Below are 17,519 nucleotides of genomic sequence, written 5' to 3'. Positions count from 1 at the left end.
GCGCGCGTGTGTGTTTGTGTGCGTGCGCGGAGGGCGGTTGTAGTTGCGCGGCGCTTCCGCTAGGGGTCTCTGCGGAGGGCCGGCCTTGCTGCCGCCGCCGCTGCTTTGGGTGGGCTGGGATCTCATCAGCTGACTCGCCTTTTCCTCGGCGGAGCTCGGCTGGTGCCGCTGCTGCAGCTCCCTTCCATTCCTCAGCAGCGCAGAGGCGGGGACGAGGAAGCCGAGCCGCCGGCTGGATTTCGCCGCTCTCCCTTCTCCAGCGGGAGCTTCCGCTCCTTCCCCCGCCAACCGCGATGCTGCCGCATTTAGCCGGGCTGCTGCTCGCGGCCTCGTGGCTCGCCGACGCTTTGGAGGTAAGGCGGGCGCCGGGGGTGGGGTGGGAGACACGGCATAATGAAGGGGCGCGGGGGGGGGCTGCCCTCCGGGATGTGTGCTCCGTGGGAGGGGGCGTCCCCGGCCCCCCGCCAAGACGAGGGTCTTTCTCTCCCTCTCCCCGCCTGAACAATGGGCTCCGCCGAGAGGTGGGGCGGGGAGGTGGGACGCGCCGACTTGGAGCCTTCTTGGAGGGAGCGGGGTGCCCGGGTCGTGCGCCTCCTCGGTGCTGAATTTCGCGACCGGCAGTCTCCGGGAAGCTGGGAGGAGGAGGAGGAGGGCGCCGCCGCCCCCACCCTCCCTCCCTCCCCCGAGGTGCGCCGTCTTGGCGATCCGCCTGCCGAGTGTTTGGCTTTGGCAGAGTCGCGATCGCGTCGCCTGGCCGCTGCGTGGCTTTTGTTGCCTTCCTGGAGAGAGAGAGAGATCTGGGTTGTCCGGTGTGGCGGACCTGGGGGTGGGGAACCGAACCGGGAAGGATGGGGGGAGGAGAAGGAGGAGAGAGAGACCCACCGCGGGGAAGATCGGGAGAGGAGACGGCAGGCATCCCGCTGCTTTCCCGCCTCTCCTGGTAGCCTAGCCTCGTTTTTCTTCTTCTTCCTCCTCCTCCTCCTCTTCTTTCTCTGCGCTCCAGTGCGGAAAACAAACGGCAGGCAGGCGGTTAAGGGCCATCCGTCTACCCAGCCGTCCATAGGGGAGGGGGGGGTCAAGTTTTTGGATCAGGTGCCTCTGAGTAACTTGAGAGCGGACGGCGGCTCCTGCGGAATAGCCGCCCCGTTTGCACAAGGGAGCCCCCCGCTTCCTAAAAAAGAAAGCCCCGTCCCGTCTGTTCCCACAGCTGGTACGACCTGCTTCTGGGAGCGAGCACCTTCCACTCTCCCCCGTTTCATTGATCCGAGAGCGCCTTGCAGACGTTGTTTGGATGCGAAAGAGAGAGGGTGTGTGTGTGTGTCGTGGGGGGTGACCTCTCTCTCCCCCCGCCCGCCGTCTTGCGGGAGGAAATCGCCTTGGCCGCGCGTGTTTTTCAGAGGCACCTCCACGCGTTACAAGGAGGGGGTGGATTCCTCTTAGGATGGGCGTTTAGGGAGCCGATGGAAAGGAAATGGGTTGGCGGGGAAGATTAAGAGCAAGAAGATGGCGCCTCTGCAGTGCAGCAAGGCAGCGCTGTAATAATGCGAGCTGCAGCCTGGAGCAGCCCTCTCACTGCTAGGTGTTGGAAACAACTCTCCCTTCCCATTCATCTCACTGCCCGTCAGGCAGCCACGGCTGGGTGCGACGTACTGGAGCCTGGGCACACGACTGGGCAGTGTAAGGGGAGGGGAGCTCTTCCCCTTCTTCCTTAAACTGGGGTCTGCCTTGTGCTTGGCTTGGCTGTCTGCCTTTTTTCTACTTGCGCTTTCAGAAAGAATCTGTTAGGTCCAGACATCATTCAATGGTCGAGGCTGCGGTTTTGACCAGCCTGCTCCCCTCTTATTTTAAAGGTGGGGGAGATTAGGGGAGTGGCAGAAGACGCTCTAAATATGCCACACCTCTTTTGGAGACTGTTGGGGAAAGAATCTAGGATTTAATTTTTTGCTCATTAAAAATAACGTGCAAATCTCTGTATATGACAGTCCTGAAGAGATAGGGAAAAGAAAAATACATTCAGATAGAGTAAGGAGGAATACTGTTGCCTTTTTTTTTTTTTTGGCAGGGAGGGATGTTAGCCATTATCTCTTGATCTTCTTTGCTTGTTTTTGCAAACCTTTCTTCTTCCAGGCTAGCTGCCTCTCCTTCCTTCCAATTCACAGTGCAGTTCTGTCTGCTTTTGCTCAGAAGTGAGTCTCCCAGGGTTCGATTGGACTTACTCTCAGGGTGTAGTCTGTAATCCTATGCTACGCAAGCCAAGTCTAAGTGAAATTATTGAGACTTGCGGTGGAATCCTAAACGTGCCTACTCCTAAGTAAGTCCCTCTGAGTTCAGTGAGGCAAGGATTGCATCCTTAGTTCTGAGTCATTGTCAATACAGTAAGAGTATTGTCAATACAGTAAGAGTATTGTCTGTTTGCTTAATTAGAAGCATTTCTAAACTGCTTAATTCTTAGAATTTCTCAGTGCCACACAGAAATGGAATATTAAAAACAATAAAATATACCCTAAAAACAGATACTGTGCAGCATAAAAAACCTTATCTTAAAGCAGGAATTCAGTTCTAGCAGGGCCCACTCTTATGGGTTAGGGAAAGCCTGTGCAAACTGATGGATGATACTTCACTTGTGTGGAGTGGGTGGAACATCTAGACAAAATGCAATCTGCAAAAGAGCAGCTAGGCAGAAATCCACTGATCCCTTTTTTTAGCATTGGAGTCATAGCCTCATGTGTCACCTTTAAGATAGGAATGCCTTCGAGCATCTTCTGAATGCTGTTTTTTTAAGGCGGGATGAGTTGCCTGCCTTTTCCAGGAGGAGTGCAATCCACCCCCAGGGCAACTTGAGCAGTCACTGCAAGTCATTTGCCCAAACCTGCTTTCACAAACCTACAGTCAAGTTCACTAAGCCACCAGAATAGCTCACAATTCAAATGTTTGTTTTACTCATAGAATTGTAGGGTTGTAAGGCACTCTGAGGGTCATCTACTCCAACCCTCTCAAATAAATCGTATCATTTGCACAGTGCATTTTATTTATTTAATCTACTGACTCCAAAGTAGGATCAATGCCATGCAGCAAAGTGCCACTTCCTCTGCCGCAGCGTGAGCCACCTTTGTAAAAAGGACAAAATGGCGACTAGACTTTCTGTTTTTGCACCCATAGCCTAAGTTCCAGGAGCCATGTGGTGAATAGCTTTGCTATCCTAGTTTCTAACACCGATTCTAGTTCAGGTCCTGTTCTCCCAGGACCCCAGAACACAACAGCACTTTCCTCCACCTGTGGTTTCAGCAACTGGAAGTCACACTGCCTCTGAACAGTGGGGCTAGTAGCCTTTGAAAGCCTTACCCTTCATGAATCTGCTCCTTTAATCCAAGTTGGTGGCTGGTTGTGAGAAACACACCCTGCCCAGCACAAAGGTGTGCGGGTGGGTTAGGTTACAGTGTCAGTCCCTGCTGGCCTCAGAAATGGAGAGAACTGTTTTTTCCTGCCTGGGCTGTCTTGGAGAACCCTATTTTTACCTGCCCCGGGATGAGCAGCTGTTTACAAGCTTCCTTCATATGTGATGGAGCCCATCTCTGGCATGTAAGGTCTGGCCCCAAGCACAACACTCTGTTGTACCTTAGTTCAAACTGAACCCTCAGCAATATTATTACCCCTTTTCCATGGGTGGGTAAGAATTAAGACAAAGGACACATCAGTCCCTCTCATGGTGAACTTGGTGCCCTTGTACCGAGAGAAATGGAGCCAAAATAATGCCATTTTGAAACAAAATCAGCAGGCTCAAGGAAGCTCAGAGGTTTGCAGAAGTACCAGAGAAAAAGGTGAATTGCCTGGTTTGACCCTTTGACAGCTTATAGGATCCTGGAGGAAGGCATGGCTACCTGGATGTCATCCTGGACAGAAGTAGTCCTGTTGGAGGAGGGTTTGGGAGTCTTTGTCCCTCTGGATATTATTGGACAACTCCCATCAGGATAGCAGGTAGCACAGCTACTGGTCAGGGATGATGGGAGTTGTATTATTATTACTATTATTAGTATTACAATTTATTACCCGCCCTTCACCCCATGTTCCAAGAGTGGCTTACAACAATTAAAACACAACATTGTACTACAACATCTGGAGAGCTACACCTTCCCCAGGGGGAGAATTTACATTGCAACGTATTGTTGCGCATCCCACTTGCTTTTCGTTTTACAAAATGAAACCATCCTACTGTACTGAACTAATTTACATGGCCTTGTTCTGAAGAATGTCAGATTCATTAGGAAAGGATGGGTGTTGTGATGAACAATATTGTCTACAGTTGCAAAGCCGCCTCTGCTTTCAGTTATGGCCTTGGATAGATTTTCTTTTCACTCTCCCCCCCCCCCCCCGCATCATTTGCTGCAAATTGTCAGATTTCAGTGTTAACCCATTTGGACATAATTAAATTGTCTTTGTGAAGCTCATTTTATAAAGCAAAATTATGTGCTGAAGATGTTAATTACAGCCTTAACTGAAGATTTATTATTTCTATTGAATGTTGAAATCATTCCAAGGCCAATGTTTACAAAGGAAGTTGCAACTCTTAGAATGTAAGCTTGTAGAAAATAAAGATGCTTATTTAATTTCCAAACCTGAGGCTTGAGTATGGGACTTTTGTATAGGTATTCCTGAGTGCTTTCTTTCAGCCAAAATAAAACGTATTGTCTGTGGAAGCTGCTCAGGTTTGAGTTTTGGTGAGACTCAGGATTAGGGATAAAGACCTTGGGGGCCTCCAGATTTTAATGGATTACAAATTCCCTACCTTGTTTGAAATTTGCCACTTGACATCTCCACCATCCGGTGGTGCGTGCCTGGATCTTGCCTGTTTTCACATCCTGTAGAATTCTATGCATTATATTTTATCTGCACAATCAGAATGAATTTCAGGAACCAAAAAGTTGTATTGAAAAAATAAGACTTTCGAGCTGTCTGGCTCCCAGATGGCAACTAGGCATTGCAATTTGGTGACTGTGACCCTGGTTTAAGGAGCCATTTGGCGCCTAGCTTATAAATCTGAGTTTCTAACACTGCTTCCCTAGCTCCCAGCCAGCATGGCCAGTGGTCAGGGATGATATGAGCTGTAGTCCAACGATGTATGGGGAGCTGCAGGTTCCCTCCAGTGACTGAGAGTAGCTTGCTGCAGGAATGCCTCTTAAAATGCCTTTGGTGTTCATACAAGATATGTTATGCAGTGGTGTGCATTAGGTGATTATTTTTAAGATGGAGGATAGAATGATTTAAGTCACCAAGAGATAAAGGCCTTGGGCATTCTTTCTGCTACTCATGTGCCTGCAATTTATTTCCCAAATAAAATGTTTATCGGTTATATGGTATAAGTATTCAAACATGTTGACTAAGTAGAACTTTTGTACTAGCTAGCGGAGTGTTCCTTGTTACTTATTTTAACAAACTGAATACATCACCATATTTCTTTTAAGAAATGGTGCCTTGTAGTTTGCTTATTAAATAGGAAAGTTACAGGTTGACACAACAAATAAACTTGGCTACAGACGTGAAGTGCATCAGTTTTATTTGATCGGCAACAATAGCTGTAGTATAGCAATATTTTGCCTGTTGGGTTTTTAATGTTTTTTTGATGAGCCTGATGGTTTTAATATTGTAATATAAAACCAGACTAAATATCCAAATATGCAGCTAGTCATCAGTATTGTGACTGTATGCAACTGTTTGTGTCCAAATGATACACTTTCTTTTGTTTACTACAAAATTGGTGGTTTCTATTTTCAACTTTTAATTTTTCCTGCTTCTCAGATGTCAGAAACTAAAATACATGTTCTTTGGTAGTATAGGGTTGCAGAAGTCCAAAGTGTGCTATTTCTAGCACTGAGTATATTTGCCGGCACAATGCTAAATACAGTTTTTTGTGGTCTAAAACTAAAATCCCATGGCCAACAATCAGGAATTTGTACTCCTTTCTCTTACCCTTTTATATGTGACTTCCTACTCCAGTTCATTTTTATATATCCCAGGTCACAAAGGCTATAGTTACTGACCTGAACGTTCCAGCAAACTATGGTTAGTGCTAAGCAGGAAACAGGAGGAAGTTGCATGTGAGGGGAAGAGGAAACAGACAAACCTTTGCTTGTTTCCAATTTTGCAAACCATGGTTTGGACGATTGCATAAATAGAGCCCATAACATATCCATAATCCTCAGGACAGCTTGGTTGTATTCAGCAGAACTGACTGATTTCAAGATGGACCAAAGACATTGCTGGTTTGTTTTTACTTCTTGTTCAGGACATGCAAAAGTCACTCTTCCCTATCTTTCACTATCTGTTCCTAATTGTATAATTTGCACTCTGAATAATCTTGCTATCTATGGGTCTTGATCTTAAACTGACTCTGAGTGCCTGTGTCATGTTCCTTATAGTATTCCCCATGAAATACTTCGCGTACGTTTACTACTGCCTCAGGTTGCAGGACTATATAGTTACATCTGAGGACATGTTGATAAAGGTCTATGTTATGTGGTCATCAGTTGTGGTTTTCTTGATTCCTATTTGCCCTGACTGAAGCCTAGTGCCCATACCCTGATTCTACATGTTGATATCCCAGACCCCAGAGGTCAGGCGTAGGCTGAGAATCTGCTGTGTGTTTGGGAACTAGCTATTTGTGCCAGTCAAGTCTGTGTGGTGACTTGTTAGCATTCAGAGATGGCAGTGTGATTCATTGGTTATGTTCAAAGGCTGGGTAGGCGGGGCTCAGCTTATTTCTTTTCTTCAGAACAATACCTAGAAAAAAGAGTTAAAATCCACATCCTTGATTTTTAAGATAAATTGGCCTAATAAAGGCATTGTCCCACTAATTCCGAGTCTGTTTTTGCATATTTACTAAAAAAAAATATGGCAATCTCCTTTCATGGTCTGAAATATTTGAACTGCCAAAGTGATTGATTAAAACAAATTCAGACCCTGCTTGGTTCAAACCTGCAGGCATGACCTGTCTTAAGTGACCCATAAGGCTGTATTCCACCTGCTGTTTGGTGTCTTCCAATGCCCCTTCTAATTAAATACTGGGAATGTAGGATTGCCATTAATTTCCAAAGCTTCAAAAGAGGGACTCTTGGGAGCTGGGTTGATGTGTCGGATGGCAGCTTTACATGCTCCCTGTTGGTGGTTTGATTGCAGACGAAGAGTGATAGAGCATGTGCTTTGCATGCAGAAGGTCTTAGGTTCAATCCCCCTGGGGAGTTGAGAATGATCCTGGTCTAAATGAAACCTTCTAAATGAAACCTTCTCAGACGTTGCCCTCCCCACATTGTTAGAAGCCTTGTTATCCTTGACCATTGGCTGTGCTAACTGAGGCTGATGGGAACCATGTATTCCTTGGAAAGAAAGGTAGGAGATAAATACAGTAAATAAGCTCTTTTGCTTACCTTCTTAAAAAAAGCTGGCGGGGCCAGCCAGGTGGAGATGTCAGTTGCCAACCTGGCATCCAGAGATCTCCATGTAGTTGTAATTGGACCCGCACCAGTCGCAAAAGGTGCCTGGCTTATCTTGAACGCTGCTGGGACTCAGGGTTCAAATCCCCTCTTGGGCATCTAGGTGACCTTGGGCCAGTCACTGCCCCTCAGCCTAACCTACTGCTCAGGGTTGTGGTAGGGATTGAATAAGGAGGGGAGAACCATAAACACCCTCTGGAGCTCCTGGGGCGGGGGAAATTGCTGGGATAGAAATGCAAATAAAAATAAATAACTTTAGAGGTCCCAGGGAATCAGGGAATAATATGAGAAATCTGCCCTACCATCCTTGGCAACGCTGTAAGATTGTGTTGAAGCACTGTTGGGAATGGCAAAGTGTTTTGGTTCAGCCCTGCCAGTTGTGCACTGTAATGTTGATTTTGGGGAGCGAAAAGTGTTCTGGAGATAGGCAAGTCGCTTTTCTGTTGGGAGAGTCTCCTGCTTCCTGCTGGCAGTGAGCCGGGTGACACATGGCACAGCCGATGCCAGGCCTGGGCTTGTCCAAGTAAATGCATTTGGCATGATGGGGGCTGCTCGTGAAACACCAGATCTGGGAAAGCTGAAACACCATGCACAGTCTTGGAGTTGGAGCCATCTAATCACTCACTGGGTTTTATGGAGCTGTTAATATTCTGGGATAGCATGCAATCCTTTTAAAAATAAGGCATTCTGCCATGCTGGCCATAAAGAAACTCCTGAGGAAAGTGTTTGTGTAGTAGAGATAGTGAGTTTTTATATTGGCTTCAGTGTGATGCAATACTTTTAAATTTTTAAAATATCTTGAATGGGTAGTTCCTTTTATTGGGCCTCTCCTGCTTAGTAGCAGTGCCCACTTACCAGTTATACATGAATATGTGATATGAAGATAACTCGGTAAAACATGAGACTCTTAATCGCACGGTTGTGGGTTTGAGCCCCATGTTGGGCAAAATGTTCCTGCATTGCAGGACTAAATGACCTACATGGTCCCTTCCAGCTCTACAGTTTTGTGTGTCTATGATTTTATGATTTGCCTAAGAGGACCGCTGGTAGTTAGTTGGTTGGTTCTCTCAAATGTGGAGCAGTTTGTGTATGTGTATTTTGAAAGGGCTTATCGGTTGTTAGTTTCAAACCTCCATAGTCATAGCATGTGTGTTATGGATTCTTAAGTGTTTGGATAACTAGTTTGCATTTGTTAAATATTATTTATCTGAAGATTTTGTTGGTCCTTTTCAGGTTTGCTGTTAGATTTGCTTGATTTTCTTTTGCTTATTTTCTTCTCCTGGGCCTGGTTCACACATGGAACAGAAAATCAGGTGGTTGGGTGGACATGCTGGGTCAATTCATAAAGTGCTCCCGGCATAAAAAATATATACTTCTCTGTAAGTAGAAACTTAGAACAACAAGGAGTGGCTGCTTTGTCTTTAATGTGCTAGTTTATACTTGTAGGCAGTTTTATGCAAGGGGGCATTAATGCCCCCTTTCAGTTGGAACTGGAACAGTCCATATTATCACCTTCAAATTCTAGAAGGTTGGACAAATTCATTGATGATGCAAAATGGAACGTTCAGTGTTTCAGTCTCCAAATATGGGTTGCTGACAGTGTTAGAAACTGGGAATTGTTAATGCGTGTTTAATTTGGTGTTTGCAATTAAAATATTGGTACCATACTTAAGTTTTCAAAACACTGTACTCTTTATTGTTAAACTCCTTAACATATAGTCTATCCTTAACATATACTTTGAAGCTTCAAAGTACATACATTTCAGTAATTCTTGAGTGTCAGCCCGGTGCAAAAAATGGCACCCAGACCTGTTGAGGTACTCGCAAATGGAGAATTTTAAGGTGCAAAATGCGCCTGGCCCCCTGCTAATTTCGAACCCTTGTTGCTGAGAGTCAAACACAAGGACATGGTTGTTGTCTTCACAATCTGTGGGCTTCCTAAAAACCACTGACTATTCACTTTTAGCAATAATGCAGCTGGACACTCTTGTAGAACTTTTACATTAAATTTTTGTATGCAAATGGCTCATGATAGCAATAACGGATTGCCAAGGATTTGCTTCTTTCTGTATTAATTCCTTATTTACTTCATTCTGTTGCAGTTGCTATAACTATAAATATAATTGGAGGAACAGCTTGTGTGGATTCCACCCAGAGCTATATTTATATTTTAGTTAAATGTGTGTTACTGGGTCTTTAAAAGAAAATAGAATAAAGCATTGGGCAGAGTAAATTACCCAAGAGTGCATATCTTAATTTGGGATTTGAATGCAAATCATTTCGACTCTTCAATTTACACTTTCTAGCATTCTAAAGAAACACAATTACTTTGAATAGATTTGTATGAACCACATAACTAGCAAAAGTTGAAAATTTCTCAGACAAGTTTCAAGAAAAATAGTTAAATATTCAGAATCAGAAAAGTTGCTTTGTCAGAGGCTTAGTGATTTTTAACTTGCAAAGGTTTGTTGGTTTTTTATCTTGACATGGAATATTTCTAATGTATATAGTTGTTATACAATTCTCAAAGTATCAACAGCATTGCTGCAGCCATTCCCTTGATGTATGGATAGCTTGTGATAATGAGTTGTATACGCCACATAACATAGCCTAAGTTCCAACTGGTTGGGGTTTATAATAGATAGCAGTTCTGAACATCACCGCATATGGTAACAAAACATTCAATTTTTTAGCACACATGTGTGCACACTAAGGAACAAAGAATTGTATTGACCGCTTTGCCATGTGAACATCTACTTTGAATTAAAAATTATGGGCAGGTTATGTATGTACATTCATGTGTTCTAGAACTGAACATCTTCCTGAAATGTTTATTGTGAAATTAAGAAACCAGAATGTTCATATAGTCTTTACCAAAAGCAGATCTGGATGTATTGGTAGACCTATGGGCAGCCTGCAGTGGATTTATGCTGTACAATTGTATAGCAGCAGTGGCCTGCTTATTATACCCCTGAAATGAAGTAAGCTTGGAGTAACAAAACATGTGGGGTGTGTTTTTTTTAATAGCACACGTGAGTGGAAATTTCTGTAGGAAGACTGTATGCTCTGCTCAGTTCTGGTACTAAATAAATATTCCCCAGCTTGGAATTCTTTAATGGTGGTTACACTGATCCCTGATTGATGGATCTTGGGGTTTGAATAAAAGTACAATATTTTTCATTCCATAAGACACACCTGACCATAACATGCACCTAGTATTTAGAGGAGGAAAACAAGGGAAAAAATATTCTGAACAAAACAGTGGGTGCGTAATTTTTTTTGGTGCAGGCTGTAGCCATGAACATGCTGTGTCATCTGATGGTGAATTTGGGGTGACCCAATGCAAAAATCCTGAGGATCCATGGGCCTCCCTCCTTCCATGCAGCTTCCTTTATCGCTAGCCTCCCTTATCTCCCTCCCCGATTGCTTACCGATCACCTGCTTCCTTTCAACACCCCCTTCCCTCTTGTTTGCCTTAGTACCTCTTCCTTAGCTGGAGCAGTTTTTTGCTCCTCCTTTTCTTCTAATTTCTCTCCTCATTGCCTTAGTCTTCCTATCTCCTCTCCTTGAAAAGTTCACTGTCTTTACCTCCCCCCTCCCAGGCAGCCTCCTTTATTGCTAGCGTCCCTTATCTCCCTCCCCGATCACTTGCTGATTAGCGGCTTTGTTTCAACACCCCCTTCCCTCTTTAAAAAAAAAAAAAGCATGATCTGCTTTTCTCCCCTGGGCAATTTGGCTCCAGGGACCACACATTCTCTCCATAAGACGCACAGACAATTCCCCTTACTTTTTAGGAAGAAAAAAGTGCGTCTTATGGAGCGAAAAATAAGGTAGATCCCACAAGCAAGAAGTCTTCCCACCTCTCGAACTATGTGGAAGGGATGAGGAACCTGTGGCCCATCAGAGGTTGTGGGACTGCCAACTACCATCATCCCTGACCATTGGCCATGCAGGGTGGGGCTGATGGGAATTGGAGCCCAACACATCTGGGGACCGCAGGTTCAGTGCCCACCCCCCACATCATAGTCTTTATCAAGCTGGCCTGAGGTTGAGACCAGACAAGTTGTACTTTGGGAAGAATGCAGAGATATACCATTGCCTTGAACTGCTGTGACTTTATTCTAATAGAGAAGGGCCAACGAGGAAATGTCTCATACTGCAGTTAAAGTTGTTTTGTAAGAGAGTGTGACATAAACAACACTTCTTGTTTGTGTGATCTGAACGCGCTCCCAACATATCTAGCCTTGTTTACTCTATAATCGCTAAACTGTCTTGTCACCTTACATGCTGAAATTATCCTTAGGCTAGTTCTGTTTTCAGCTGATCTGTACTCAGATGCTATATGTAGTTTTGCAGCCTAAATTGTCTTGATAGTAAGGTTTCGTTAGAGTCTAAAGCCACCGCACCTTCTGTCAAATCCATTATTTCCGTATTAGTGGCTCCTGCCTCCTGTTCAAAGAAAAGAATTCCATCTCTAATTGAATATCTGTTCTTGATTATTCCGGTAGCCAGCCTCTGGTAGCATGAACAGGAATGAGGGTTGTGGAGGGTGTGAGGTATAGACGCTTTTCTTTTGAAGTTCTCTGTAAAATGATCTCTGTGTTAAGTCTTATTGAATAGAGGAGGAGTTGAGCTGAGGATACACAGAGAGGGCTTTGTAAATGGTAGACTGTTAGAGTAAAGCAGCTGGCTTGGCCAAGGAGGGCAAGCATTGCCACACACAGGCAAGAATAATTCAAATTATTAAATGTTAAGCTGTTGATACAGAAAGAGACCAGTCAGATGTGCGGCTCTTGGGAATCAAAGGGTGGGGAGCTATCATGTCACAAAAGACTTGTTTAGAGTTCTTCTGCCTCAATTCAGTGAAGAAGCTTCCTGCCTAACCACGATGCAAGCACCACATGGCTCCTTCTGTGGAAAGCCTGGGCTGACAGATGTTTGGCATGTGGGGGCCAGGTGGACTTTGAACTCCACTGCTGAGCCTCTTGGATTTGCCAATCGGAAGGTCGGCAGTTCAAATCCCCGCAATGAGCTCCCGTTGCTGTGTCGCAGCTCTTGCCAACCTAGCAGTTCGAAAGCACGCCTGTGCAAGTAGATAAATAGGTACCGCTCCGGCGGGAAGGTAAACGCCGTTTCCATGCACTCTGGCTTCTATCACAGTGTTCCGTTGTGCCAGAAGCGGTTTAGTCATGCTGGACACATGACCCAGAAAGATTTCTATGGACAAACACCAGCTCCCTCGGCCTGAAAGTGACATGAGCGCAACCCCATAGTCGTCTTTGACTAGAGTTAGCCATCCAGGGGTCCTTTACTTTTTTCCCCCCACATCTGGAGCCAACATTTTGTCCAAGCACAGCTTTCAAGGGGGAGCTGGGCAGAGACCCTTCAGTCTAGTATTTGGGGGGACGTCATTGAGTCTTTGCAAGGGGGGGGGGCAGGTGTAGCTGAAATAACTGGATTTCCCCCACCCTGTATTTTAGGTTATTTAAGTCAGCGGGACAGAGAAGCAGAATTGTTGCCCTCATGGTTTGTTGTTTATTTTTGCTTCTTGCTTTGTTACTAGCGGTTTGCTTCTCCTTTCTGGAGCATGACAAGAGGCTGAAACAGCCTTTCTGCAACCAGGTCCCTTCCACATGTTTTGGCCATCAACTTCTGTCAGCCCCAGTGAGCATAGCTAGGGACAGGCTGGGTTTAAAAGGCTCTTGTGAAAGCGGAGCATCGAGGCTGAGTGGCAGTCGCTTTCATGCAAGTGGCCAAAAATGAGTGAGTTGTTTGCTATGGCAACCAAATTTGTTTCAGTGTGTGCCTCTGCCTCCCCCCCCCTCGCCCCCAATGCTCTGGAGCCCCAGTATGACCAAGAAACCTAAGAGCAAACTGCTGTTTTGCCCCTCTCTCATCTTTCTTTCTGTTTATAGTGGAGTGTCTAGAGGACGTTACCATCTTGAATAGTGTTAAGTGTCTGTGAGGGAATATTTCCAGATGCTTTGAGTTCCAGGCATCTTATCCCACGGCATAACTTGGCATTAGGAGACCGTCTCAGTTGACAAAGTGACTTCTGAATGGAGCAGCTGAGTGCTGAGGGGGAAGTGGGGGTGTGAGGACGCAAGACTGTAGAATAGAACAGTGTAGTGTTTTTGGGTGTGTTTTTAAGGGTTTTTGAGGGATCTCTCTCCCTTTATCTGTTAAAGCGATTTGACTTGCCTCTGGGGAATGTTTGGCCAGCCCGGGAATGCTGGTTCCTTTGAAATTTGGGCTTCAATCTCAGGGTAATGTTGTGTAACTTAATATTCCTTTATAATCATATCGACATAAGAACGTGGCAGAGAGCTGCTTACAGATTTTCGAAAACCTTTTAGTGCTATGATTGTTTTAAATGAACTCCTTTATTACGAATACTGTGAACATAATGCAGCCATTGATTCCTTTGCTGCTGCAATACATTCCTCAATTTCGCCGGTGCTACTGTCCTTCAGGTGGAGAGCTCAGAAACTGGCTAAAGGTCCAAAGCTATTAGAGCTGCTGCGACAGGGAATGTAGGGAGATTTGTCGTCTTCTTACCTGGGAGGCAGACAAAGAGAGCAAAGGACTCGGAGTAATAAAGCATTTGCCCCAGATGTGCATTGCTGGAAACTTGTTATTTGATGTTATTTGGAAGCATGTTTTTAATAAATGCCCTCCACTGGAAGCAGAACTGTGCTTTGCAGGGGGAAACAAATACATGACCATATGGCTGGTTTGCACAGCTTTGTTTTGTTACCTACCGATGCCTCAAGGTGCCATTTTATTTGAAAGCTGCAGCGTTGAAAGAAAAGTCCCCTGCAGTTTATGCACCTGCTCAGCTCTTAGCAGTCAGGCATCTTCCTTTTTTTTTTTTTTTTTTTGGCATTTTCAGGTCAGATGCAGAGCTAGCAAAGACTGTGTTTCTCTTCTGCTCCCCCCATCTCCCCCTTCCCCAAGCTCTTAACTCACATATAAATTCTCCTGGCGGTGAAATTACATTCCACTCCTTGTATGTACAATTGCTGCTTTCCCAAACTTAATAACTGCTCTTGAGTAGATTCCTCCTCCAGAAGAAAAAGGTTTCGGTGTTGTTACAGATGGTGCAGACCGGTAATTAGATGGTGTTATCCTGAAGAGGGAGAAAAATACAATTTGTAAGTCAATGCTAATTATGTTTAAAGGAAATACATGCATATATATATCCTATATATGCGCTGATTCTTTATGTTCTGGCATTTTAAATTTTGGCATCCAAGAATGCTCTCCGCTTCTTAAAATCAGAAATAAGCACTGTCTAATCTGAGAGCAATTTAGCTTTTCTCCAGCCCACCCCACCCCCCACCTCCCACCTCCCACCTACTATCCTGGCTCCTGTAGTGATGTAGGTGGAGCAGGAGGTCCTGTGGTGAGATGTGTTTGCTTTATTTATATAAGAGTATTTACATGACACCATTTATGTGAGGCAACATCAACGTTGTTTACAAAAATAAAACATCATTTAAAAATAGTACAAGACGATCACTAGAACGGCTTTTTAAAATGAAATAAAGTCTTTCCTTAGGGAGAGGTGCCTTGTCAGTCTGGTTTGTTATGTACAGTGCCATTGAAATGATTGCGACAGGTTAGCCCATGGCTAAGCTAAGTTTGAGTCCTGAGCAGAGCAATTGTGTGGGGCTGGCAAGAAGTGGTTCAGTTCCACTGCTGTGTGCCAAGCTTTGTTGGCTTCCTCTGGCCAGAGTGGAAGGTGCAATGGCAGCCTGGAGATTGGGATCTACAACCCAGAGACGCCCCATTCTCTACCACTGGCAGGCAAACTCTGCATTAGCTTTCCATCCACCTGGTCACAGATCAGACCTTTGCTGCAGCCAAGTCCCATCCCCCTCATTGCACTTCTGGTGCAGTCCAGCAGAAAGGCACCTATGCACCCCCCCCTTCCCCAGTCATCAGCATGGCAGAGAGGGACATTGTTGACACTTAGCCTGAATCCAACACGTATGTAATTTTCTGCCCTGAGTGATAATTATTTAGGGCTTTGGTCCCAGTGCATATATCACATTTCAGTTGTTCATTATTGAATAGGGGACGTGTATTCACATAAACGAAGACATTCCAGCGTTCAGTTCACATAGAGACATTTATTCAGCTATTTTTAAGCAGGGGCTGTACTCTCACAGTTAAGTGTGCGTTGGAAAAGAGATGTTTGTTGCTTTGTGGCTAAGATACCAGGTTCTCGGTTTAGCAGTTTCTAGATGGGTGTCTCAGTGATATCTTTGGGTGTGCAGTCTTCGGTCTCCCTTTGTGCTTTCATTGAATTCTGAACTCCGCGAGTCAGGGCATAGCTGAGGTAATAGCAAGGTGTTATTTTCATAGCCATTTATCCTGTGTGGAAAACTAGTGTGCTAAGAATGCTGCTCCCCTGCGTCTGGTCATACCATTCCCTGTCATGTCACTTAGGTCCTGTATTAGTTTCTTCGCCCTGCGCCGTATCCATAGATAGATATGATTTCTGTACTCCCTCCGAAAATACCCCTTCCATCAGTGAGAATACAAGATGTATGAAATGGTTTTAAGACTTCAATGTTGAATTCACTTTGACAACCGATGCATAAGTTATATGTGCAGACTGTACTTCTGAAGTGACTGAATACCTACCAAAATCCACAGTCTTGTGGAATGACTTGGCAGACATACAAGAGTGACTTAATATTGCGTTGTAGGAGGTGAATTCTTAGAACAGCGTCTATGCTTGGACAGCCGCATGAGTTCTCCATCTGTCTTGAGACAGCTGACAAGGGAAAGTGTCGGAATTCTTTGATTTAATACTCATTTCCCTTGTTTTGATCCTATTTTGACTTGAATATTACTGTGTGCTATGTTTTATGCAGAACAAAGGTAGGTCACCCCTCAAAACTAAGTGTTTGTGTGTAGAAGATCAGCAGTTGTACATGTTTAAAGCAGGCGGTAAAAGAAAATTTGGAAATACATTACACTAACAGTTTCCTTTTATTGCCTAATATCAACCACAATTTGTTTGCACTGTAATATTCAAATGTTGCAGTGCGCACTGCCCACCAGGGATTTAATATTTAGGAATTTGAATCCAGCTCAGTGCATCTCAATGGACACTTGTTCTTTTGATGTCTAATTTCTTCAGGAGCATATTGGTACTAAAGACAAATGGGCATTTCCTGTTCTCAGAGGTAGGGATGAAGAGGATATAGGTAACCAGTGCTTATTTTTTTGGGGGGGGGACTCAGGGGTACGCATACCCCTAAACATTTTGTGAATCTAAGTTTGGCCTCATTGTGGGGCAGTATTTCAATATGAGTAGGAAAATGAGAGTAGCCCTAAACATTTTTTTTAAAAGAAAAAAAAGCACTGGAGGTAACAAGTATTATCTACAGCTTACCAAACTGTAATCCAGGGATTGTTTATTGGGGGTGGGGGTGGGAGCAGGGTGCTATAACAGACATAATGCCATACAACTGATGAAAACTTTGTAGTTTAGGCAAAACAGAAGAGTTGCCAGCTAAAAATGCCATAAAACTGCTTAGAGCTGCGACCTTACATTCCCATTGCCAGAAGCCATCTTGGCTTTCTGGCAAATTATGAATTAGGAAACATTTTTGAAAAGGCTCCAGTAGTCCTAACTTGATTGGGATCTGATTTAGCATGTTTATTTGACAGAACGTTGCAGGGTGGAACAACTGCCAGCAGGGCCTCCTCTGTATCAGCACCTTCGGGGTGAGGTGCTCCTTCAGTTATTTGAGGTCCAAGTTGTTTAGGAATTTGTCGGTGTGAATTGATGCAGGCTGTGGTTATAAAGGCAGTGTTTAATGTCATCTGTTTAATCTAGTCCGATAATGCAGAATAACTCACAATGCCTCTTTTCAGCAAGGCAACTCTGTGCTGAACCGTTGCAGTTATAGTATTTTTCTATGGCTGCTGTGTTCCATGCTGGGAAGCTTGCAGACCTCTTGGTGAACTCTGCATGGCTGTGTCCATATCAGATGTTGAGTTGTGTGATATTCTACT

General features: G+C 44.6%; 1 protein-coding gene across 4 annotated transcripts in view; it reads left to right on the top strand.

Moving 5' to 3' along the window:
• Positions 1 to 149: 149 nt before the first annotated feature.
• Positions 150 to 17,519, top strand: part of APP (amyloid beta precursor protein) — a 148,546-nt gene continuing 131,176 nt past the window's right edge. For all 4 annotated transcript variants that reach the window (XM_081859422.1, XM_081859421.1, XM_081859420.1 and 1 more), the window contains exon 1: positions 150 to 353. In XM_081859422.1, coding sequence (XP_081715548.1) covers positions 294 to 353 — 60 coding nt within the window. In that variant the 5' untranslated portion in view covers positions 150 to 293. The remainder of the gene's footprint in view (positions 354 to 17,519) is intronic.

The sequence above is a fragment of the Podarcis erhardii genome, assembly GCF_964252035.2.
Source record: "Podarcis erhardii genome assembly, chromosome: 4".
Lineage (NCBI taxonomy): Eukaryota > Metazoa > Chordata > Lepidosauria > Squamata > Lacertidae > Podarcis > Podarcis erhardii.
Note: the sequence above shows the minus strand (reverse complement) of the source record. Positions and strands in the feature narration are given on the sequence as shown.